The following is a 27266-nucleotide window of genomic DNA, read 5'->3' as shown; positions in this document are numbered from 1 at the left end:
TAAAATACAGGCTTTTCAACTTTTTTCAAAATAAGCAAGTGCCTTAGATTCGTTGTTTTGTTTTGCTTTACTTCACAAGTGTTTTTCAGTCTTCTTTCATGCTGTGGCTGATCATCATCCTCAGGTGAGGCACTGCTGTATAGCACAGTACATCAAAGTGAGTTGATAAGGGAGATGCCAACCAAGTTTATGAAGAGCTCCACAGTCAAACAGGTGGCAACTCAAAGGGAAACAGCAACGAAACTACACTTTACCAAGCTGCCATCCTTAAAAGAAATTTCCAAGCATTTTGTCCAGCATCTTGTCCATAAATGCTTCTGAAGTCCAACCTTCTACCTCCTTCAACCTTCCACTATCTCCTACAGTGTTTCCTCTTCATCCTCAGCGGTGGCACTGCTGTTGAGAACGGGCAGAGTTTCCTTCAGGGAGATATCGTCCACCTGCTTGGGCCCGCTGTCCTCCGGCTCCTCCGGTATGGACGGGAGGCTGTCCGGGTCTGAGTTACTGATCACATACCCCGGGAGGGAGGCGTGCATGCTGACGGCGGGTGGGGCAGTGCTGCGGTACACGCGGCTGGAGACGAGCGTGGTGGAGCGGGTGGAGTGCCCGCTCCCCGCCAGGTGGGACTGGCTGCTGGTGCTGTTGTTGTTGAGGCCGGTGAGAACGGAGCCGTAGCGGTAGCGGCCACAGACCACCGGGCCTTCCCAGTTGAAGGCCAGGTTCCAGCGTGTCCAGGTTTTCTTTATCTCCGTCTGGACCTGAGGGAAGGAGAAGAGGGGCGATTAACATCAAGGGATAAGATGAATTTTTAAAAAGGCTAATTGATCATGAGCTAAGACTTTCAGCTCTTTCCTAAATTCATTTGCACCAGTTTGACCTGAAGAAGAGAGTATAATTAAAAGGAAAAAAAACTATTAAAATGTCTATAACTATTCAAAGTCATTTTCATTGACAAAAAATTTCTCTTATGTTTTCATTAAACATTAAACTATGGTCATAAAAGCCACCAAAAGGTTATTCTCATTATTTGTATGCATATGGTGTTGGTTTCTGAGACATCTGTATAAAATTACACATGGCATAATACAGTATATATGTATATCAATGGGTTATTTAAATATAGGAGTATATATACTGTATTTGTCAGTCAATGTCTTCAATCAACACAAAACAACAAAATTGAGAGATTCACTTTGCGTCTAGACCAGAGCTAAATGGTAACTGCAATTCTAGAACTATGGTGGTTCTGGTTACAGTTATGGTTGGGAGCTGTTTTTGGTTTTATTAATTAAATTACAATACAGCTACTATTGCAACAGATATTCCCTGATTCAACAGATAACAAAACCGCCAGAAATAAAATTCTCCAAGTAATTTGTATGATGTAAAATGTGTGATTGTCTCCCTCGCTCCAAAGGGTCTCGGCAGGTGAAAACAATGTTCCAGTTTATACAATGTGTGCAGTAATGAGGGTCAAAAAAAGGGCAGGAGAGGAGGCATGAAGGACAGGTAGATGCTTTGTGAAAATAAAATGGGTCAAGGGGAAGAAAGGGAGATTGAGAAGAATGAGTGCAGATGTGATGAGACCGTATGGAGAGAGGAGAACAGCGAGTGGGAGGCAGAGAGATAAAGTACAATATAATTTGGCCTGACAAGAGAAAAGTTCAAAGAGAAACACAGAATTAGCATGTGGAAAAGGAAATTTGGGGGAAATGAAGACAAATGGGGCAGTAGAATATTCTGTGAATATTTTGGTGGCTATTTGACATTCATGTTTTTATTATCACTTATCACCCTTTACACCCATCTAAAGAGTAGCCCATGATATCGTCTTGATAGCTCTGTATATGTGAAGCAAAACACTCGGCACATACCGAAATGTTCCAACGTTTTTCATTAGTCAGCGTAATTAAAGGATTCATTGACAAGAGTGGCAGAGAGCTGAAATATGGCTTTTTGATGGGGAGGGGAGAGGATGAGCAGCAAGAGAGTTGAATCACTTCTAATTTCATACTACATTATATATTCAAACCACCTACTCAGGCGCTAGTGAAGTATACAGAGATGGAGTGATATCAACGCCCCATTTTATTTATTTTAAACCCAAAGCTATTTTTAAGCACTTTTATTTTTGAGCACTATATCCTTTTTATCTTTAATTTTTTTAATCTTTTGTGCTTCTACCAAAATGTTCAGCGATATGTGGTGAGTTCCATTATGAAATCTATCCACTCACCTCTCCATTGCAGTAGCAATAGATGATGGACACAAAGAAACCCTGAAAAGAAAAGATTGATACAAAATTTGTGAGCCGAGGACACAGTGGGAGTCAAGTCAATAAAAGTCCAGTTAAGTCAAAGCAAATGTCATGAACAGCATTTATATGACTATCATAATCTTCTATCAAATATCATTCTTCTCTCGGTACAATTCTAAAATCTAATATGAAATCAGAAGGGTCTTTTTATTTTATGGTCGTTCATAGTCAGTTCCAATGTCCTTATCTAGAAAGCTGCTTCCATTTTGATCTGCTTCACTGTCTGTTCCAGCATCCTGCTGCGACTGGAAGAGCTGGAAGACAACATACACTGTCTGTGAAAGTGGCTGATGATGGGAAGATGGGAAGGTGTGTGCTCATCCATGTCTGTCTGTGTGTGTTTGCGTGCATGTGCCTGTGTGTGTGTGTGTGTGTGTGTATGTGTGCCTACGTGTATGTGTGCCTACGCGTGTATGTGTGAATGTGTGCCTACTTACATGCCTGTGTCTGTGAGAGAGAACCAGACACTGAAAATCTGACTAGCCTGCTGATTTTAACGCAGACTAAACCAACACTGTGTACTCAGTGAAAACAACAAAAAAGTTCATCCTAACCCCTTCAGAAGAAAGCATTTAACAAGCAGGGAAAAAAACACTAACATCTCAACTCCAAATCCTCTTTTTAAGACCCCGACTGATCTTTTATCATCACATTTGAATAGTTGTAAACAACCAAAAACTTTTATGAAAATACATAATGATGGAACAGAACTAGTTCAAGTCACTGATAAAAGAAGCAAAAACTTTAGATGGAAAAATGTCACTTATTAAAGAAGTAAAAACTTTAGATGGATAAATGTGAAGCAAAAGAAAGCACATGTCTCTAATGAAGAGTACAATTCTGCATAGAATTACATTGCACTTGTTTCACTGCATAATGATTTGGTTAAAGTTAGCTGAAAAACATTACCATATGAATCATATTGTGTTAAACGCATGCCCATCATGTGTCAATTTCTCTTTTTTGTGTTGCTTTTATGAATTAAATACCCATTAAAAACCCTTCCACAATGCTTAAGCGAGAGACAGAAATGGTTTGATATTTAGCAAACAGAGACGTACACCCTTAACCACGTTTCGTGGCCAAGCTTTGTTCAAACCCACAGAAGTTTATTTTAAATTCTAGTCAAGATGCCAAAGTTTCCGAAGATACCAAATATGTCATGCGGAATTACAGCGAAATGTGAATGAAATGAAAAATGGCATCTTGGGTTTGAATATTTCACTTAATCATGGGCGTCACAGCTATTATTAGGACAAGTCCCACCCACTTTTTAAAATTCTTAGTTTAGACCCCCCCCCCCACTTTTACCATGTTTTTACCATGTCGAAAATCAGTGCATCTGTCTATCCGTGTCAGCGCTTCATTATCAATTATACAACAGGTAGTTCCGACCAAGCAATCTGATTGGTCAACTAGACATTTAGAACGTGATCAAATCCGCATGACAGCACACCTAGCCGTGCTCATCACTAAAAATATTACTCCGCCATATATTATTATACAATATATTTAAATATAACTCTGTTCAGCCTTGATGTTACCAGAGGCTCTGGCATCCTCCATCAGCTGTGCCGGTGAGTCGGTGACACGGCGCTACTAGCTTAAAAATACATGTGAAGTTCGCGGACGTAGCAGCTAAATCTGTAGATGGAAAAATTATTTTAGTTACAACAAGATTGAGCTAGCAAGGCAGTTTTGTGTTTATATGTGTGGTATTTATTCAGTTTGGGAAATCCCACGATCTCTAGAAAGCATTAGCTCAAGTTGGCTGGCTGACTCAACAGGGACTAGAAATTGTCTCTGTTGCTAGGTCGTTACTAAGGGTCAGCCTACTTGCTGGAGTAGTAAACTAGGTTTCATTACATAGGAGTCTACTGATTTTGTTTTCCAGTTATTAGTCAGACCCCATGTATTTCCAGGGAAACGGAGATAACACTAGCAAAACGTTTTTTATTTTGAGTGAATTGCCCCACAATATGAATACATTTTGATTATATATTTTATTTTGTTGGTAACCGTTGTATAATCGCAATATTACACTCGAGGGTGTGCTTTACCATCATTATTGGCACGACAGTGATGCGGTCGTGCCAATAATGACGGTAAAGCATTATTACAGACATCAACAGTAAAGAAATTAATTTAACAGAAATTGCAATTGCATGCAAGCATAAAGAGATCCTCAAGTTTAAATAAACAATGAGTGGTTATTATTAAAGATGGCTCTGAATTAGTCATCGAATCAATTTCTGTACTTTTGTTATGAAATTACAAAATGTGCCCATAATTTTTCTCATGCTAGTATAACCAGAAGTATCAAACCACCTGTTAAAAGGTCGTCCCCCAGACCCCTGTTAGATTGTCCCACCCACATTTTCAATGCTTCCTACGCCCATGCACTTAATATAAGCGTGCAAAAGCTTCAGTGAAGCATTGGAACGAAATACATGTGATGTTGTACAGTATGGAAAAAAAAATCTAACTTTGAAGCTAATTAAGGGGAAATTTGAGGGGAAAATCAGAGTTCTAGGGGTTAAATAAGTTAATGATCAAATATGACAGTGTCTGATGGTGGTATACTAGTTTGTCAATTTAATGGTCAGCATTTCTTAATGTTTAATTGGTGCTCTATGTGCTGAGTTTCATGAACATATGGATTACATACCACAGCAGTTTTTCCTCTTTGCACCGACACTGAACGTACAAAACATTAGAGATACTCTTTTCACAAAGTACACTGATCAGGTGAAATGCGTCATCCCTTATTGATTTCCCTTCTTAAATCTATACCAGCCACAAAGTAAGACATGAAGGTAAAGAGGAGCAGGCGAGTTAGAGAAGGGTTTTTAAGCTTTGAGGCAGCTGAGATGAGGATTGTGCAAAAAGGGGGCTGCAACTCAATATCAGGAAGATGTACCTAATGTCTTCTACGTTCAGTGTGTTTCTAAATGTGTTTTTGAAAAAGGAGCGCAGTCCCTGTTACCTTCATTTTGTTCATTTTTGTCTGCTGCTTGTCTGTATTTCTGTCTGCCCATTGTCTGTTTGAAATCTAGCTATGCTGCCAAGTCCTTCCTTTCTGTCCTACAGACCTTCTCTGTCTTGTCCCTGCCCGTCCATCTGCATTAAATCTCACTTTTACATGAGATTCAGTTGGGGAACATTTTATTTCACTGCTTGTAATGGAACAAAAAAGTGTTCAGTTAGAAAAGGGAGTTTCGAGAACTTTAAATTATAAAGCAACAATAGAAGAATGAGACTTAAGAACACTGAGCAGATACAAGCAGATACAAATGTGTGTGTGCATGCAACAGTGTGTGTGATTTCATGCTTGTGGTTGTATAGGTGTATATAGTATATACAGTATATGTGTGTGTGTGTGTGTGTGTATTTCTCTTTCTGTCAAGCCTAACTGTAGCAGTAGATGTTAGTGCAAGACATTCTCTTTGCTTGCTTCAAGCTTGTCTCTGCTGCTGCTACTACTACTCTCAAACCTACCCACAAATAAAAGCTGAGCAACACATTCACACACACACACTACACAATGTGCACACACTCCGCCCTCTGAATGTTGTAAAACACCTTTCCTAACTTCAGATGCATATCTGTTCCACATTGTGTAGTCCATCTTGTCACTGGTGTGTGGCTTTCAGCCCGGTGTGTGTCAGACCGGGTTCAAGAAAAAGCATTCAGCAGAAATACTTCGCTTTTCTTCTCACCGTTCAGTTTTGTGCCAGTGTGTGTGCTGAAGCTCATTACTACTGAGGTGAGAGGAAAGCAATGTGTTTGAGGGTGTCTGTGTTTGTGCAATTATGTGCGAGAGTGAATGCATGTTTGAGTGTTTTTGTGTAGGCATTATCTCTGAAAGGGGAGACCCAAGGCAATGGCAAATTTACTGTGATATTTCACTTTGGCAGAATGTTTACAATCAGAATCAGAATCAGATTTATTGGCCGAGTATGTACACATACAAGGAATTTGACTACAACTTGAGTTTATGAACAGACAGCCTTTCCTGATAATCCCTGCTCACCCTTGGTATTAAGCCTTTCTCAGACTCTCTTCATTCAAGGCAATAATATTTCATGAAACCTTTGACACACCACAGGAAAAAATGTATATTGTGGTCGCAATGCCATGACTTCTTGGACTAGTTTCCAAATGCAAGGAAGTGACTGACATTTCTGTGATTGGTTAACTTGACCTGGACTTGACTTGTTGAGAGTATATACAGTACGTGCTGAAAAATAAAATGCTCTACTTGAAGTGAAACGTTGCTTCAGTGATCCAACTGAAACATCTGGCATGACACTCAGATATTCAGTCAATAGTCTTTTGACAGAAATCTGAATGTATACAATACTAGGGACGTCTTCCTGATATTGAGCTGCAGCCCCTTTTGCACAATACACACCTGTCTTGAGAAAAGAAGATCCTGCACACTGCTCTTGCTCAGCATCACAATTTATTGATCATACTAACTTTTCGGTCGCTCTGGACCTTCTTCAAGAGTATTTTAAACAATTCTTATAACAATAATCTTAAGAGTCACACTACAAGACACATGATACACACACTACTCATCGCAACTTGCATCAAACACCCCCCTCGCATTAAGGCAGTCTATTTAAAGGAATAGTTCTCTATTCACTATCATTATCTATTCATCTTCATGCCAGTGAAAAATCTGCTCATGCAGCCATGGAAGTCGTGCACGCGGAAGCTGAATAAAATGGTGGAAGACTCGATTTACATTAATTAATCAATAAAATGTAGTTTTTTTTCCACTCACAGAGCGATCGCATGGCGTCAGAAGACTTGGATTATGCTGCATGCGCTGTATGGAGAACATTTATGGACATGTTTTGCTATTTTTGAAGCCAAAAGGACCGGCCTCCATTTACTGCAGTTGTTTGGAAGAGAGCTTCCATTGGTTTAGACTTTTGAATGATCCCTCTCTGCATTAAGGGATAAGGATTTGTGCCCTGTGCTTTCTATTACTGCCTGTCTTTTGTGCTACTGTCTGTCTTCTGTATTGTTGTCTGTCTTTCTTTTTTGAGTTGTTTCTCGTTTTCTGTAAAGCACTTTGTAAACTCTGTTTTTTGAAAGCTCCAAATCATCACTCCCTGCTCTCAGCAAGATCAGAAACCTAGACGTCATAATGATTTGCATTCATTCTCAATAATCTGTTTACTTGAGTTGTCTGACTGAACTGCATGAATAAAATATAAAAAAACGTACAAAAGGCAAACACTAGTATTATTATATTATACTATTATTATTATATACTACTATTATACTATTATTATATGCACAAACAGTTGCAAAGACAAACAATCACACCAACATGAACACACATATGTTTACACAGCATGACTGTTTGAGTGGGAAAGCAGGCTCATCTACTGTTGCCACTATAGACTGTCACAAGGCCATCACACACACACACACACACACACACACACGCACACACATACACTCACCGAGCTTTATTAGGAACACCTGTCCACCTGCTTATTCATGCAATTATCCATTCAGCCAATCATGTGGCAGCAGTGCAATGCATAAGATCATGCAGATACAGCTCAGCAGCTTCAGTTCATGTTCACATCAAACATCAGAACGGGGAAAAAATGTGATCTCATTGACTTTGACCGTGGCACGGTTGTTGGTGCCAGACAGGCTGGTTTGAGTATCTCCTGGGATTTTCACACACAACAGTCTCTAGAGGTTACACAGAATGGTGCGAAAAACAAAAAACATCCAGTGAGCGGCGGTTCTGCGGACGGAAACGCCTTGTTGATGAGAGAGGTCAGAGGAGAATGACCAGACTGGTTGGAGCTGACAGAAAGGCTTCAGTAACTCAGATAACCTCTTTACAACTGTGGTGAGCAGTAAAGCATCTCAGAATGCAACACGTCCAACCTGGAGGCGGATGTCACTTTGGTAGCTGGTTGACATTGAGCTGAAAGCTGAGACCTACCCAGTATTAGTATGGTGTTCCTAATAAAATGCTTGGTGAGTGTACACACAAATACACCACCCCCATTTCAAGAAGTCCTCTAAAGGAGTTTCTGTGTAATCAGACAGGGAAGATATCTGCTCCCCAGTGAGAGAACTAGGGTTGTTGTGGACGCAGCACAACAACCCCAGTTCTCTCACTGGGGAGCAGATATCCCCAGTGAGAGAACTAGGGTTGTTGTGGACGCAGTAAATGTAACAGTATAAGCCCACAAACACGTCTTAGTTCTGCAGCAATAGGGTTTCTTCACTCATAATCTTTATAAACCAGCAGGACTGGGGTGAGGACTTCAGCAGGGTTGAAAGAGAACATTATCCAAAGAAAAAAAGCTAAATCTTAGGGTAAAACAATGCATTGACATTATCACTCCTCTTGATAGCTTAAAGTGATGTTGAACTTTGGTGGTACCTTGGGTTGTGTTGCTCCCTGGCCATGATATAACCCCAAAATCGTCTATCTGTCATTTTTTTCTCTCTCTCCATTCACTGCCACCGTATGGCGAGGACCAAACAGGTCTGAAAATCACACTTTTAGAGCATAAAGGGATGTGAACAAAGCAGATTCTGACAATATAAAAAAACTAGTCATTCTGCTGAATTATTTTTAAGTGAATCGCAATTTCTTTATGTTATTAAGCCTTTCAGTTTGAACAAGTGTAACAAATTCTTCTGACTGGATATCACTTAATAACATAAAGAAAGTGATTCACTTTCACAACACTCAGCAGAATGACTACACAAGCCCAAGCTACACAACCCAAGGTACCAAGGAACCAAAGTTCAACATCACTTTAAGACGAAGAATTCAAGCCACCTATCATTTGTCTAAGATCCATGGGTGACATTTGGGGTTAAAACCTCACAGCCTTCCTCTAACCTGGGGTCTACTGTGTATCCACTGTGATGTTTTTTCACATTTGCATGAGAATACCAATTTAAGTATACAGTATGTTATTCCTATGGTCTACGACAGTAAATGTTTGAATATTTGGGTTTCATTCAAAAACATATATCTGTTTTCCAAAAATGTCTTGTTTGTAATACTTCAAAAATACAGATTATTCTATTCTCCATTCATGAATTTTGATTGATATCAGCAGTTATTTATAGAGTAGGTGTAACTTTGCTTTGCCCTGGTTCCGCTGAACTCCTGTATTTTAATATGATTAACTCCATCCCTTTCATTTTCCACTTGGGAAGGCTCATTTCCTGATTAATTTATTAAGCTGATGGATTTTGGCAGAAGTAGGCACTCTAAAATATGTTATGTTCAGCAGGTGAAATATGCCAAGCTTGAAATAAAGTGTGATGAGTTATGAAATGTACTTTCTGTTAATTTACAGGAAAAACCGTGTCCGCATTTACACATGGTGTGAAATTGCTCATACAGACTTAAGTACAGGCAACAATAATGATGTTGAATAAAAGTCAAAAATAGAGCTTCTCCACTGAATAATGAAAAGCAGTCAAAACCACGAGAGAATTCCAAAAAATTAAATGAATAACTTTGAAACTGCTCTAAAACAAATTGATTGGTCTAATCTTCTGTCCAGTGAAGACATTGAGAACAGCTGCAATACTTTTTTGACAACTATTAATACAATAATATCCTCCTTCACAAGGAAGGTGCAATACAAACCTAGACAAAAGAACACACACAACAAATGAAAGAGCGAGATTTTGCACTGAAAAGAGCACTTAAATCAGGTCATGATGATAGGCATATTTTTACATCCCTTCGAAATAAGGTAGTAAGGAACATAAGGAAGGCTAAAGCTGATTTTTTTTATTAGAGTAATTGATGATGCAAAGGGAAATGGGAAACTGATCTGGAAAAATCTTAATAAATTAACTGGAAGAAATAATGATCAGAGAACAAAGGAACCTGAACTTTAAGTGAATGGAATCTTAACCCAAGATCATGATATGACAGCTTGTATATTAATGACCTGCCTTTAGTCTGCCCATCTGTCAACATACAAATGTATGTTGATGAAACAGTTATTTATGTACATGCGAAAAACAAACTGAAACCATTTGAGTCCCTTTACAAACAGACACTAAAAACACTTGACCGAAAGGCCAATAGCTATCACCACTGCCAGTACAAAAGTACAATTTATTTAATTTTGATAGTTTTAAACATTTTGCAGATGCTTGCCTCATGTTTAAGTTCTTACATGGGCTTGCACCTCCCCCGATGAGTCAGTTTATAATGCAGAAGGATAATAGCGGCAGGGCAACAAGGGCAACTACCAGAGGGGACTGTGTCGTACAATACAGACGTAGCAAATTTGGGCAAACAGTCTTCTCAGTCAGAGCCACCCACTACCCACCCACTATGGCTTAAAGCGAACCAAACTTGCAATCATGAGTAATCATACTACCTCATCTCTGGAACTGCCTTTACATACTCTCATTGTTTTTACATATATCTGTTACTTTTGTATTGTATTGTACTGTATTGTGTCGTACTGTAGTGCTTGCTGAAGCATTGTATTGACAACATTAGGCCACTAATTTGTAATAACCTGCCCAGGGACTACAGATGAAAATTAGCTCATTAGCTAACTCTGGCACATTTACATTGATGTGGAAACTGAAATGTTGATTAATGTGCACTGTCCCTGGTAAATAAATAAATAAATAAATAGAATAATCCCTTCAGAACAGTTAGCACTATACTGTTACATGAAACTCATTTGGGTGTGAAAGCTTATGCAAACATTTTGTCCACCGTGAGTCTTTCGTCAAACATTTTCTATAGAGCATAAACAGAAAAATGTCTCTTGATAGCACCACAAATTTAAGTCTTTGATCTATGGATTCAAGCTTTGTTGTTTGTGTCATCGCAAATATTGATTAAAGTGGCTGAGTTAATACAGGAAGAACAAGTGTGCTACGGCTCTCTCAGTGATTGGGTGGGGGTTATGCATGATTGATGAGTGAGTGAAACTACATTGACCTTAAAGTGATGTTGAACCTTGGGTTGTGTAGCTTCCTAGCCACGATATAACCCCAAAATCGGCGATCCTCTGTTATCTGTTGCTCCAGTAGAGGCGAGAGAGAATTGTGTTTTTGTCCCTCTCCATTCACTGTCATTATATGGCAAAACAGATCTCAACATCACACTTCTAGCACAACACTGACAATATATAAAAAAACGAATCATTCTGCAGATTTTTTTTAAGTGAATCGCTCTCTTAATGGTGTTAAACCAACAAGTGTAACATCAAAATCCGGTCGGAAGAATTTCTGTGGTACTCAAACTGAATGGTTTAAGAAACATAAAGAAAGCCATTCACACAAAAAATGTCAGGAGAATGACTTGTATATATTGTCAGAATCTGCTTTGTTCGCGTTTGTTTATGTGCTAGAAGTGTGATTTTCAGACCTGCTTCGCCACACAATGACAGTGAATGGAGAGAGAAAAAACGCAATTCTCCAATCGTCTCTACCGGAGCACCAGATAACAGAGTCTCACTAATTTTGGGGTCATATGACAACCCAAGGTACCTCCAAAGTTCAACAACACTTTAAAAACTCTTTAAAAAGTGTTGTCGTAACCAAGAGGATCATGGAACAAAATATTCAGTTCAGACATTGACTACAGATGGAAAATCACAATTAGCTTCCTGGCATTTGGTTGATGCTTCTGTGACTTCTACCGTCCTGCCTGGTGTACGAGCACACTCTGTATTTCCATTATGCAGAGCTCTTGGGGCTCTGCATTGCCTAAAGAGCACATATTGTAATTCCCCTAAGCAGAGTGCATTGCAAAAAGTTTTACACACGAACAAATGAACCAACGAACACACACAGAGCGCTCCGCCTGAGCAGCTATCAACATAAGTGAATTTCCACTTAATGTACCAGGAATTGTAGCGCTCCCAAGATGTTATATTTAGCATGTAAGTATATGTAATTATGACATGAGTGGAAAGAACTTGCCAAGTACCTGGAAAGAGTTGAAAAACAGCTCACAGTACATGCGGACCTCCCAGTTCGGACCCTTGAATGTATGCGGCATCCCCACAAAGATGATGTAGTGGATGCCAAACACCAGCACTAGCACCAGGGTGGACTTGGCCAGTTTCCTATGGAGACACACACGCACACACACACACACACACACACACACACACACACACACGCACACGCACGCACACACATACACACACAAACACACATATATAATTGTCAAGGAAACTTTGCAATATGATGCCAAAGTGGTACAATATTGGTTCCACAATCAGATATCTTGCATGATATGATATAGATGTATAGATCATAGAAGTCCCATTTTATAGTGTGTAAGAGAACAGGCTATATGCAATAGCCACAGTAGGTACTAATGTAGTATAGATACGTCTATGATATCTAACATGGACATTGTAATAACACAAGCATGAACTTGGCCAGTTTCATATGTGCAAACAAAAAAAAAAAAGTAAATTTTCTTTGTGGATAAAAACTGAGATAACAGAGAAAATTGAGATGCACATCAAACAGATAGAAGAAATGCAGATGAGTTTTCTGTGGGGAGATAAATAATCAGCATTAGGTTTATGTGTGCCAGGTCAATGAACAGATTGACTCCTAACCATGATTCCATATTCAGAATAGTAATGAATTCATTTTGGCAAGCTTACAGTACTTCCACAGATAAAGATGAATCACTCAGCCTGGATACAGACAAAGTTTCTGCAGGGACCTTCATTTGTGAGAGAATTCTTCTTGTTCTCCAAACTGCTCTTGTGGGCACTGATCTGACATGATGTACTGTTTTCACAGCTCTATAACTGCTAGGCTAAAGCATTTAATTCAGTCTTTGTTAAGTCATCAGCTTTTTCTCTCGGCTAATTTGGGGGTGCTTAGAGAAGCAATGACTCAGCCGGGGCAAAACTGGGGTATTTTAATGGAATTCACAATGCTTTTTCATTTCAATTGCTTTATAGCTTGAAATATGCAAGAGTTTTAAATTGAAACTTAAATTGAAATTGAGTTCTCATGTCTTTTTTCCTCTTTACTCTTCTTTGTTAGCTCTAGAATATCTGTAGTAACATCTGTCATGTAGGAGGCTGATTAAAACACATCAGAATTGACATGGTTGGATGTTGTGGTGTTTGCATCACTTTTCGCCCACCAACGTGTTTCACTGAAGATTTAGAAGTAGAGCACCCCCCGCCCCCTTCTGTAGAACTGCAATATTGGTAATGGTTTCAAATAGTTACACTCCCTAAAGTGGTAAACTTTAACAGACTCAAAAGGTGTGACTCAAGTGCTCATTCACAACTTTTAGATACCTTTCATTTAAATTCAAATTGCCTTAAATTGCCTTAAATTGCCGATCAGATCAGAATTTTCGTAGCTCTCCAATATCTCTGACTTGACATTTAGTAACATCAAGTTAAAAATTGGCACCACTGTTTTTGAGCGTGCTACATGCTGTTGAGTATTTTTTACTATAGCAGTGCAGTGAAAAGTACATTAAAGAGGCACAAAGTAGCTGGATAACTCTGTATTTTTATGTAATTTTCTGCTTTTTCTAGGCCCTGCTGCTGGTTGGTATTGTGTAGAGCTTGATATAGTGACCATGATATAGTGACCATGAACAACTCTCTCCCAAAGCTACTGTACAGACATTAAGAGAGACAGGACCAGGGTGAGAAATTAACATTTTTTCTTTTATTTTACAGAGGGCATTTCTTGCACCACGCTTGATCTGAGTTTTAATTTCAAATTTCATTGAATTATGAAAGAGTTGCATTGCTTATTCACAAATAAATACTCTATCTGTACCACTAAGATTGGTTTTAGTTTAAATCATAACGTATCACATGTCCCAAACTGCTGGAAACTCACAGCAAACCTTACAGAAGAGGATGGTGCCATTTTCCAGACTCTCTGTCCCCTACCAGTCCAGTTTTTCATGATAATGGTTGTTTTATTTTTTTGTTTTTTTTGTTGACGCAGTGGTCTGTGTAGGGTCTGCATTCACTTCTACTGCTGGCTGCCTGGTGTGAACATTGTTTCCTGATTTAAAAAATACTAACTTTTTCTTGCCTAGAACACATTAAAATGAATCCCCAGTCACAGGCTCCCACAAATCACCTACGGTGGCCTATGTGGGATGGTAACTGCATACACATGTGAATATATGACAACTCAACGAAAACAAAATGCAAACATGGGGAAATGCAGAAAAACGCCCCCATTAACTTCATAGGCCTTTTATGAAGGACTGAGTGGCTGTTGTCATGCTCCCTATGAATTCTGTCATCAATAGACAAATCCTGGAGCTGCCCCAATCACAGTTAATGGGACAGGAAATTTGGGGACCCAGTGACAGCAAGGGGGACTTTATGGGGATATGGGCACATTTTCTGGTTCGCACAAACACTCACATGTCGAAGTCGGCTCTCCAGCCACCTCACATGAAGAGTGTCCCTTTCAGCGACGCGCCTGCCGGTTTCAAGAGCCTGAACACTATGATCGGTTCTGGCTAATTCTCATGTTTATCCCCACAAAGCAGCCACGCTAACAGCAATCAGAATAACCCCGCATGCTTCCAAGCACACACACTGTAATTAAAATGGTTTTTATCTGCCACGATCCCGTCTACACCCACAATGAAAAATACTGCTGATAATTGGTATACAAACATTAGAGCACATTATATCTGTGTGCATGCGTGTTTGTGTGTGTGTGCTTACACATTTACGCATGTGTTCTGCAGGTGTAAGTGTGTGAGAGAAAAAGAGAGAGGGCGAGAGAGAGCAAAATACAAAGATGGATTTGTTTTTATGTAAAACATGGCTGGGAATTACACATTTTATCAGTTAATTTGACAGGGGATGTAGCATAATGAAAATAGCCAAACGTACGTTAATTTGCACAAATAGAAGTCAAGTTTCTAGTTTCCCTGAGACAAAACACATAATTTGCCCAGTCTGGACTAATCATGAGGAGACAGGAATTCCTGAGAAAGTCTATGTTTAAAACAGCGTGTTTTGTCCTCTGGTTTTCTGATCATTAGGCAGGCAAAAAAACTCTAAAGAAAAAAGAACAGCATAAAGGAAGGAGATGCTAAGAGGAAAGAAAATCAAACATGCAACTGTAAACAGCCTATGAACAAATTCATATTTTTGGGCTTTTCTTTTGTGTGAAGTTCATTCCAAAACACAGTTTGCCTTCAAACAATAATTCAAGGTAACAGCATTGCCGAAGTGAGAGCAAGACCCCAAGTGAAGATTACTTTAAGTTTGGATTTGATTTGAACAGATGGGAAGTGTATTAAAGATTCAAATAAACAGCTGGTGTGATACAGTCACTTCAGCACAAACCTGTATTGTTTCCTGGTGTCGTATCTCCCTGCATTTGTCTCGCGGATCTTGGTGGCCAACACTCGTACGATGTTCACAAACAAGACAAAGTTGAGCTAAAACAGAAACAAGAGAGGCGGAAAGCTGACTATTAATGTTGGCGAAAGATGGAGAATGTTAGTACTCTCACTACATATTCTGTTATTATAACTGACATGTTTGAAAAACAAGAAGTGCGATACATCTGAAGTGTTATTGCAACTACTTGTTTGTCGACCATGGATGGATTTCCCAGGAGGAATAAGAATAAGTATTTGTTTAAAAATCCTTCAAATATATTCTTGTACTTGTCATTTTCAATTTTCACAAGTAGCATAAACATTATGTTTGGACATTATTTGTGTGAATGATAAAGATCTGTTTATGTTTGAGGCTTTTTTAATAAACTGATGTCTTGCTGTGGCAGTGTGCTCTGCTGTGCGTTGTTGTGACTAAGTGCCATTGGGAACACTTGTGGGGCTTGTGTGGTGGCAATGGCACTAGTGATTCATTTAAGATGTTTTGGCTTAAATTTGTGCTGGGAGATTGTATTTGCAACTGTGGCTGATAAGTTTAACTGTATAGAATAGTTTATCATTGACACATATTCCCCTAATCGCATGATTTGACAGACCATCTGAGTTAAGAGCTGCTTAACAATCTACACTCTACTCTGTTTGCAAAGAGGCTTTTTAAGACCATTTGCTATTCTGAAATTCCCCATTTGCTACGAAGCTCCAATGGAACAGAGCCTAGACAGTAATGGAAATCTAACTGCAAAAAATCCCCACTCTAATCCCCAAAACAAATCCTGTATACTTAAACCAATTATCTTAAATTCCTCTAGTTTTCTCAGAGTCTTTATTATGAAAAGCCTTGAAAGCAGAGTTTAAATAAGAGTAGCGCTAGAGAACAGGCTTAAACTGTAATACTGAGGCCAAGTGAGGAAGCACTGGCACAGCAGCGCTTAGAGCTTCAAACTCATTTGACAAGAGCACTTCTCTTTGAAGCCTGGCTGGCACCCAGAGGTGGGTCATGTGAAGGCTGAAATGGATCCAATATATTGTTCTGAAAAAACTGGTGACACAGATAGGATAAGGATTTTGACTTGTATGTATTTGCATGGATTTTGTATATTATGTTTGCTAAGCCTTCCCATGCACATGCATCACAAGGTAGGTTGTGGGTTAATGGCCATACAATTAGGATATTTTTTTGTATTGAAAGTATACATTTTTATTTTGTCCACACTCCCCAGAGAAAAAGAAAATGCCCTCAATTGACCTTCTGTAGTGTTCTTCTGTGAAAACAGTGGATGCTCATTTCCAGAAGAGTGTGTTTTTTGAGAACAGCTGCAAAAATAATCCAAACTTTTGAGATTGTTTCAGAGACTTTAATGAGGATGATGTTAATGCAAATTGAGGCTTATGTTTGTCTAGCCATAGCCTGATATTCAGACTGAATGGCCATTTCGTTTTCAACTGAATCGCTCGACCAATTCTGAAGAATAGGCGGGTCGTGATTCAGGTGTCTGGAACCAGGCTAGTCTAGCCATGTTTTTCATTGGGATAGGATGGTAGAGTTGGATGCCTAAATATGCATCATCCATTCAATCCCATGTGTCCCTTTGGATGAGGATATAGTAACAAATGCTAACAAAAGCTCTAGATAATATTGACAAAGAGCTTAGACTTAGACTAACTGTATTTCTGTTCTACTGTAGATACCATCCAGTATGATACCGAGAAAAGTCTAACAATATCATCTAACAATGCATTGGATTTATAACATTTCCTGTATGATTTTAGCCAATTGTTGATGATGATTTAATTCAAATGCAAATGCAAAGCACCTCTGGAGTGTCATCTCCATACTTCAGGTTAGTTCAGTCAGACAACTCACATAAACAGATTACTGAGAGTGAATACAAATATAGATACAGAGTTCAGTATGGCATCTAGGCTCTGATCCTGACAGGAGGGAACATCCCCCCCCTGGAGGAAACCTACAATCAGAGGCTACAGGTGGATTCTGGGATGATGAAATGATGTGAGAGATATGCGTTGATATGATAGTTGAGTTGGTAGTTGGTATGAGATGAGTAGAATGTGGATCACACGTCTTGCAGCGTGACACAAGTTGTCTGCCTGAACTAGCTTTGCATCATTTATTTATTTGTTACTAACAAATAACAAGAAATCACTAATCACTAAATGGCTTAACAAGAATCACAGAATTTATTTTCTTTTATTTTTTTTCACCCTCTCCTTCTCTCCATTAACCCAAACATCCTAGGAAACATTCACACACAAAATCAAAAGTACATCTACACATACTGATATGTGTATATACATACTTATGTTGCCAATACAAGTGACTGTTGCCCGTATGCATGATAGAAACAGGGTTGGGAGGTAATGCTTGACTCGTAATGAGGAAGGAAAACATGTTATTGAGGAAAATGGTGAAGGTGATCTGCCACAAAGAAAATGAGAGAAAAACTGAGGTAATGGAACTCGCATTTTGATTGTGTACCCACAGGCAGCACAACCATTTTACATAATAATAGTAATACATTGTATTCTTTCCCAAGCTCAAGGAGTTTACAATTACAATTACAACAGACAGAATTGAGAAAACATGGAGACACAAACACAATGGAAGATTGCTGAGAACAGAAGGCACATGTTCTGAATTACTGGTAGTCAAGGAGGGTGTTGATTAAAATAACAATCCACAACTTTTTCATATAAACAAATGTCTGTTTTGCTACTCTCCATCACCAATTGATACCATAGAATTGTGATTCAACCCAGGTTCATGAAGAGCTCTTTCATTTGCTGTTCTAAACACCTATAAGGAGGTTCCTCTTTTCTAGGAAAAATCCTAAGTGATGCAAGGAAGTGATGCGTTTATGTTTACAGAGGCAACAACATCGGTTTGTTTAGAACTAATATAAGGTAGGTAGAAGAAATATAAGAAGCCGCAGTCTATATTGAGTGGCTTTATTATTACAGTATGTTGGCCCAGTGATGACACTGAGTTGGTTGACATTGCATTGGTGTTCTCACCAATACATTCTAACCAGAAGAAGAAGAATCTTGCAGATTATCACTTTAATAATCTTTAAAAGTCAAATTAAAGAAATGATCTGTCAATGCAAGCCAGCAATGAGATTAATAAGGAATGATCAAGTCTCTAGAAATTGGATTATAGAGAGTACAGACACTGAGATTATCATGACATGTCATTTCCAGCAACATTAATTGACAAGAAAGTGCATGTGTGTGTTTGTGTTTATTTTGAGGGTTAGAAAACGATATCAGAAATATAAACAGCACCCTTCTCTTTACCCAAAAGCCTATGAGCCTATCTGAGTGTCACTTACTGTAAAACTGCACTAGAGATGACTTTCTTGTATAAAAAACAAAAAAAACCACAAAAAAAAAACCACCGGCTTTATTATCATCCTAAATCACAAAGTGAGGCTGCAACAAAGAGGAACATCCTCCCTAATTAAGATCCCGTAGGTTCGCCCTATGTGCCCAAATGAAAAAGGAAATACACAGTGAGTGAGTGAGTGAGTGAGAGAGAGAGAGAGAGAGAGAGAGAGAGAGAGAGAGAGAGAGAGAGAGAGAGAGATGCATTATGCTAATCACGTCAACAAGTAACATAACAAATAAACTCCAGCACAGAGTTTAAAGAGTAAACTAAACCCCAAACCCAAATCTTTGGTCAAGCCTGACACCTAATGGTGAAAAGTAGGGTACTGAATTGGCCATCTGCAATTGGCTGGTCTTTGTGCCAGGTAATGTCACTACCTGTTGTACTCTATAGAAGGTGACATCACCTGGCTCAAAAACCAGCCAATAGCAGATGGCCAGTGCATTACCCTACTTTTTACCATTAGGCGTCAGGCTTCACCACAGATTTGGGTGAGGTTTATAGTTACTCTTTAACAAGTCAAAGATCTGATGTTGAAAAATGCCAAAGAGGGTGCAAAAAAACTCATAACAAAACGCACAGGTAGTGATGTTGTCATGATGAAGTTTGGGACTGAATGAGCAGATTTAAGACAAACACTGCCCTTGTTGTGGCAAAATCAGGACGTGGTATTCCTTTCACTGTATATTTCGTATTTTAATAGTGGAACCATACCGTTTACACAACTATAACACGCTCCCATCTTCTGGAAGGAAAAGAATATTTTCATGCCGAGTTCCTTAAGTCTCTGCAAAGTTTCGGCCATTTTAATGATGTGCCTTTATTGCTCCTATCTGTTGCTGTGTTTATACGCCCCTTCTCCCTGTCTGTGCTTTTCTTCCCCTCCTGTTATAAACTGGAGATCATTAAAAACAAACACATTCGCCCAGGTTTACAGTACAGGTTACTCTCTGACTTAGATGTTGGAGGGAGGGTTAATTATTGAGGTCAGTTGTTACTCGCTGTGGTTTGACTGTGCCTTGGTCTGGGACTGCTTTTCATACAGGTGTTGACGGTTCAATAATTGGACCACCCCCCCACACACACACACACACACTCACCCCACCACCACACACACTCACCCACCCACACATACACACACACAAAGCAGGTTGCCTTGGGCCTTCCTGATTTTTGTTGTTTGTGTAACGTTGTCACCAGCTTAGCCTAGATTTTTTCATTTCAATGTTTATTTGAATAGGGACAGATACATAGACATACTACATTTAAATGAAAATAGCCTGATGTCACATATCATAACATTTATAGCCTAAGCTATTTGCAAGATGTTGGGAATTATTGGAAATTGTGAATGTACAACTGATATACTTGGGTTTGATTTGTTATACTGGTCAGCTTCACAGACAAAACAGGTAGCGAGCTTGAAACTAGCACTAACCTAGTTTTCACTAGTTTCATACTTATGACATTCTGTTGACATATTCATTCTTGAATCCCTCAAGCAAAACTTATTATAACCTTAAACTCAACCAGACCATTAAGATATCCCTGTATTTAATTAGGTCTGGAAAGCAGTCCTGACAGTTTAATACCTTTCTTCTTTTTTTCATGTGAGGGCAGTTGGACTGCACAAGACAGTAAAATACACGCACACACACACACGCACACACACACAGACACACTCACACATACACACACACACACTATCTACCCAAACTCTGATAAATGTTCCAGTGTCACAGTGCAGGAGTTTATGCTCACTTCAGTCAACGAAAATGTCAAAAGAAGATTTAAGGGATGAAAGTTGTTTTGCCCCCTCTTAAAGCCCCGTCCACACTTAGAGATAGAAAACAGCAAACTCTGTCAAACACACACACACACACACACACACATACCCCAATGGCTATCAGGATGGGTACCTGGTAGATCCACTTAATGTTACCTGCACTTAGCTCCCAACACCTGCAGTAAAGACAAACACAAGAGGAGAGGAGAGGATGAAAGAAGTTAGAAAAATAGGAACAAGAAGCAGCTGAGCAAGAAGAAGGGGAGTGGAGTGTTGAAATAGTAGTCATTAAAAAGACAGAACTGGAGCTGCAGACAGAGGAGACACAAAGTCAGAGTGGAAAGTTTAAAAACCATTTAAAAACAGGAGAAAGAGAGAGAGAATATGAAAAGGGGTGAAGGAAGAACAGAGTAGGGGGAGAAAAAGAGAAAGGGTACTTTCATATTACTTAAAGGGTTAGAAATTATTCAGAGGGTTAGAAATGTGTGCTTGTCATAAAAAAGGAGAGAGAACAAGAGAGATGATATTGGTAGAAGCTGAGATGGAAAGTCAGACAGAAGCAGAGGTAGAGACAGAGAGGAAATGACAGACAGGGGAAGAGAAAATGGAAAATTGGCAGAGAGGTGAATGAGTCACAGGAGTCCAGTCCACACAGCTCCACTGTAACCTTTCCTGAAGGGATTTTGGCATCATCATCCAGACAGTCTGTGCCCATTAACTGATGAGGCTCATCTAAAGCATTGCATTCTGGATCTAAGATTAAAAGCATTTGTGCCAAACTGCCCTCTGTATAGGTAAACATACGACTTCCACCCTTTTGTTGTATTTTGCAGGTACTTGTTTGTCCTCCTCTTAAGGGCAGAAACATAGTTTACTTTAATCCTGCGTCCCTCAAAATTAACGCTACGGGTCTGCAAGGTGCAATAACCACATCCCCTTAGTATCGGCAGTAACCACAATTTTATGCAACATGAGAGATGCTAGGACAGAACTTGTCCGCAACTACCAACATCTCTTGTCTGGATTTATCTGGAAATAAAAACAAATATGCATGCCAGAATGGCTGGCAAGAAATTGCCAACATTTTAGGGATAAACATTGAAACATGCAAGATTAAATGGAAGCAAATCTTCGACTGTTATGTCCTGCACGGCGGAAAATACTGAAGAAGCGGAGTGGAGATGGGGCTGATGCCGTGTTCTGCCCCCCAATCATCCACCGTCTGGGCTGGTTAAAGGCATTTATCAATGAGCGGTCCACCGAGACCAATTTCTCAGAAAATATGGTATCTTGTATAATGTTTTCTCTCTTCACTATGACTGTAGCCGTAATGTCTTCAGTACCTCCTTAGTGGATATCTGGTGGACATACCTTTTAAACCATGTGAACAATGCCATTCGCGATGTAACCACTTTGCGTAGGTGTAGGCGTAGCGTAATGAGATTGAAGTATGTTTCCAGCGTAATGGTACGTTTTCACAGGGGCATCATTTCACGAGAGGGATCGCGCTGCTTCCCAGTATTGGACGCTTGATAGGCGTGCTTCGATATTGGTTCCTTGCTGCACCTGATTGGACAAACACTGTCACTTGCTGGGCCGTCTGCCCCCGGATTTCAAAATATATTGAAAAATATATGTTGAAAATATTGTAACTTTTATGCGCGCCTAAAAACCACCAGAAAAACGCGGCACACGTCGCAAGAGAGGAGCGCACGCCAGGCCATAGGGAAACAATGGTTTTGGTGGCGACGCGTTTCTATCGACGCTTCTGTGTGATCGCCCCCTAAGGGTGTCATCTTCACACATTAAATGAATGCGTGGCACTACATTGAATACCTATGATTATAACCCCTTTGCTGTTTTAGAGGCATCATTTTTCCAGCACAGTGGGAAGGAGTTCAGGTAGATGTAGCGAGTTACAGATCTAGTTTTTGAGGGTGATGCATCCCTTTCTTCTGTGAAGTGTTGTCTCTTCAGTGTTGCTTGTAACAAGTTTTAAATATTAATACTAATCAGATAGTCCTGTATCTTATGCCAGTGCTGTTTATTGAGGTGATTACACAGTGAGCAGCTCTGAAAACACTAAAAAGAGAGAGAAGTGGGGGATTTTTGGACAGACATTTTGCAGTTAAGGAGTGACGGAGAGGTATTTTTAATTCATATAAGAATCTGATAAGGCATAATTTTCGACACTTCGATTGATATAGGCCAGCTTCTCATAGGCCCTCACATACCAAGAGTAAATAGCATATAAATAGCATGGGCCTGGAAGATAACATTTTTAATTTTGGTCCGTATAGGTGGAAATGATTAAGAAACTCATGTGCTAAGGGCTTTGATTAAAAGATCAAAGGCATAGACTGTAAAAAAAGATGGACGTAGTGAGTGTGACGTCACCCATAGGTTTCTGAAGGGCCGTTTTGAAGCCTGGAGAATGGGTTTATGGTCGCCACCATGTTGACATCTATTGGAGCCAGTGCAGCCAAAGCGAGCCCGAGGGTTGACTGCAGCGCCGCAGCGCCACCTGCTATTGGCCCGTAATCGCCGACCTGTCGATCACTGTACAGGCGACCTGTCAATCACTAAGAAAACACCCCCGTTTTATATCCGAACACACATTAGAAGAAGTGAAATTAGCTAGTTGGGTTGTGGTCCCATTGACCTGCATGGAGATGGGCTGAGTTTGGGGTCTTTTTGGAGCCGGCCATGTTAGAGGAATTGCTGCTTCCTTCCTTATTGGCTTCAAAATTCAATTGGTTTTGGCTGCTTGATCAAAGGTGATTACTTCAAAAGGTGGTTCACACTGCTCACTACCACCCTCTACAATTTTGGTGGAAGCTTGTGGGAATAACAGGTAAACCAAGTCTAAAAGTTTAAATTTTAGTGAAATAAGTGCTGCTTGGTGGATTATATCTATGTCGCATTGAGGAGTGTCTCCTAAAGATTCAGAAAATGTCTTGAGCCATATTTTATGAGTTATGTATCTTTGTTGATGAGTTGTTGAGGTTGTTGAGGAGTTTAGCATGACATTCTCTACATATGAGAGTGAAGCAAATGGAAAAGAGTGTTTCATGCTCACAATCGCACAAGTTTAGATTTTTTTGCAGTGAAAACATGAAAGGAATACCGCTACCGTTACATAAACACATGGTTTTCCATATTGCAGTTGTTTATGTTCCAGCAAACCGGATTATGCTATTGTTTGGAATGCAGAAATTGAGCAGGCAACAAGCCAAAGAGTGCACTTAGCACGCACCAGCACACTCTGCAGAAACACACCGCCTTTGATCCCGGTGCATTATAAGCAGGCATTTCCTAAACTTTCTGGGGACTCAAAAATAACTTTGGTAAAGCTTGCTAGGTGCTCAGGTGGTGTTGGGGGTATATGAATGGTTGGAATGAGTGAAACTATGTTGACTTTAAAAACTCCACCTGTTAACACCAAAATGCTGTGAACAAAACTGAACACAATATTTAATATTTAAGTAATGTGTTACTTCCTGGTTCATGAGCGCGCTCTGTGTTTCCCTTACGCAGGACGCATTGCAAAAAGTGTTACACACAAACGAACCAAAGACACAGACCCCGGCTCTTAGAGAGCTGCATCTAATAAATAATATGGCTTTAAAAAATAATGGCAAACTGCTGGAGAAACAGATGAAGACCTTGAGAGAATGAGTAAAAATAAAAGAGGGGAGAATGGATGTGAGTGACATTATGAGAAAGAAAAAAGAAAAGGAAAGAAACAGCACAGAAAAAAGTTGTAGGTAAAAAAAAATAAATAAATGCATATCATTTACTGTTTAGAATGACAAATTCCTTAAACTACAGAAAGATAACACCCTTCACTAGATTGGTGATGTCGCCAATTTCCCTCAGACTCCATCGACAGTGTGAATGGAATACAGAAAAATAAATTAACCTCCAGGACTCTCAGATGAGCTTGATTTGCACAAATAAGTATTCAGACTAACGCCTACTTCCACTCTTTTGACAGGTGGCTTTATGATCCACTGACAGGGCACAGCCGATAAGCATTAGCTGCGTAAGTGGAAATTAAATGAAGCCAGCTGCTACTAATGTACGCATAGATGAAATGTATAATTTACATTATAAATTGCATTTAGGCAGCTGACACTCCTACAATGACTTACAATGAGTGAGTAAATAAAGTATGAAGTAAGGGAAGACTGGGGATAGGTTGTGTGTGTGTGTGTGTGTGTGTGTGTGTGTGTGTGTGTGTGTGTGTGTGTGTGTGTGCGCACTGCAAGAAATCTCCATCTTAACAAGTTCATTTACTAGTCCTAAAATTGTAATTTTCTTAAAATAAGTGGGTTGAGATAATTACACTTCTTCCCAATGCAAATCAACTTGTTTCAAGAATTGTATAGAATCAACTGTCATTTGCAGTGATCCGCCTTATTCTGACTTGTTTCAAGATACTGACACTCATTTCTAGAGAATTCCAGAAAGAAGTGAAACTGGAGGAGTTATCTCACCTCATTAGCAGAATTTTGGTTCTCTTTAAGAAAAATAAGGTTTGAAGGCTGAATATGAGACTAAATGACTTGTTACGATGGACATTTTGTGCAGTGTGTGCATGTCTGTGTGTGTGTGTGTGTGTGTGTGTGTGTGTTTGTACTGTCCTTTGCTCTGCAGTGCATAGACAGGCCTTGGTACTCCTACACAGACACATAATGAAGCCTCCCACAATTTGGAGCCCAGCTAGTAGGCACATACTTAACAAGAAACAGCATTTCTCCTCAAGCCTTGTCATTGTAGATGGCTCCATGACTCCTTTTAGCACTTAAACACTCAGCTAATGAGCCGACACAAAGCAGTCTCTGAACTCCACCTACTCCCTTATGATTCTCAAAGCTAAGAGGACATTTGGTTGCACTCGCTGCTCTGAGGTCGCACGGTGTAATTTAGCATGTCTATTCAGCATTTCCCTTTGAAGCACTCATAAATACGTGTCAATGGTGTGGCCTGAGTAGAGTGTCAATAAAAGAGGCTTTGTTGTTTGTGAGGCCCTTTGAACAAAAAGTGTGGACCAAATCTATATTATCAGGGGCGACTGAGGTCGTGTTTGGCAGGGAATTCCATTTAATCTGACTCTCTGAAAACGTTATGTCACCACTCAACACCGGGGTCACACAAGCTCTGGCGCTTTTCCTGCAAATGGATGATGGAAGTGGATCTTTCATATGAAATAGAAATGAATGGTACATTTTAGCACACTGCTGGTGTCCAGCAGAAATCTTGCACTGTATCTCCAATTTTGCCTTTTCTGTTTGTGGTAACTCAGAGATGATAGTGTGCAAAGGAGAAATATTCTTAATTTTATTTCAAATTATTTATCAAGTAAATTTGCATGTTTAATTGGATTTAACTCATGAGATTTGAAATTTATCTGAGGTTTGAGATTAGAGATTTGAGAGATGATGATTAGTGCTGAATTAAGGTGACATTTGAAGCTGTATGTACAAGCTCAGTGGGTTATTTGAAGAGGATCTCCTCATCACATTGAGATGGAGCTTGATAAAAGTGGTCCACTTAAAATGATTATGCAATAACCTTCAAACAGAATGATAATGCAGATGTTTCAGTTTCAATTTTCATGACATTTTTCATATTTAACAGGAGGCATGGTAGACAGAAAATTTTTCCCATACCTCTTTTAGATATTGACTTTAATGGTGCGTTCACACCAAGCATGTTTGGACCGGTTCAATCGAACTCCGGTGCGTTTCATCTTTTCGTTTGGGCAGGTGAAAAAGATGCCATTCGAAACGACCCCAAAGCATACGGTTTTATAAGTATGTTAATTGACCTTTGATCTATATGCTTTAAAGGATGGATGTTGACATCTGATAGCCAGCAGTTCCTCATGTTTTGAAAGCCTAGCCTAACAAAATTAACTGAGGGCAAACCACAGTCTGCACTGATGCTCATATTCAACTTTTTACATATGTGTTATTACCTGGTATGAAGACCAGAGATGGTTAATTATGGCAGAGCACAGATAAGTCTGTAGTTAAAGATTCAGATTTGTTTTGACTCCTCTGCTCCGCGGCTGACAAAATCTTTAATCTTGCAGGATGACAGGTCACCAAAATTGTGTCCAACAAACAAGCTACTTGTGAATCCATGTGACTTTTGTTTACAAACCCTGGTTCGCTTGTATTTGGGCAGTGTGAACCTAAATGAACCAAACACAAAAATGTTACAAAGTAAACTTTTCAACTATGGTTCGGACCAAAGAAAACAAACCGTAGGTGTAATCGCACCCTATGTGAGGATTGCATCCCCTAATTTGAACAAACAAGATGGA

The 27266-nt window shown here is 39.5% G+C and overlaps 1 protein-coding gene across 1 annotated transcript in view; it reads right to left on the bottom strand.

The window, feature by feature from the left end:
* Nucleotides 1-359: 359 nt before the first annotated feature.
* The window catches only part of pth2ra (parathyroid hormone 2 receptor a), a 62658-nt gene continuing 35751 nt past the window's right edge, over nt 360-27266 (bottom strand). Inside the window, exons 8-12 of the mRNA XM_071532992.1 lie at nt 21042-21108; nt 15685-15779; nt 12297-12435; nt 2237-2278; nt 360-758 (exon numbers count right to left, since the gene is read on the bottom strand). Coding sequence (XP_071389093.1) covers nt 360-758; nt 2237-2278; nt 12297-12435; nt 15685-15779; nt 21042-21108 — 742 coding nt within the window. The remainder of the gene's footprint in view (nt 759-2236; nt 2279-12296; nt 12436-15684; nt 15780-21041; nt 21109-27266) is intronic.

Source organism: Centroberyx affinis, unplaced genomic scaffold, assembly GCF_046629955.1.
Source record: "Centroberyx affinis isolate AG114_WGS23_722 - 3 ecotype Tasmania unplaced genomic scaffold, CSIRO-AGI_Caff_v1 ptg002305l_1, whole genome shotgun sequence".
Classification (NCBI taxonomy): domain Eukaryota; kingdom Metazoa; phylum Chordata; class Actinopteri; order Beryciformes; family Berycidae; genus Centroberyx; species Centroberyx affinis.
This window is presented reverse-complemented; position numbering and strand designations above follow the sequence as displayed.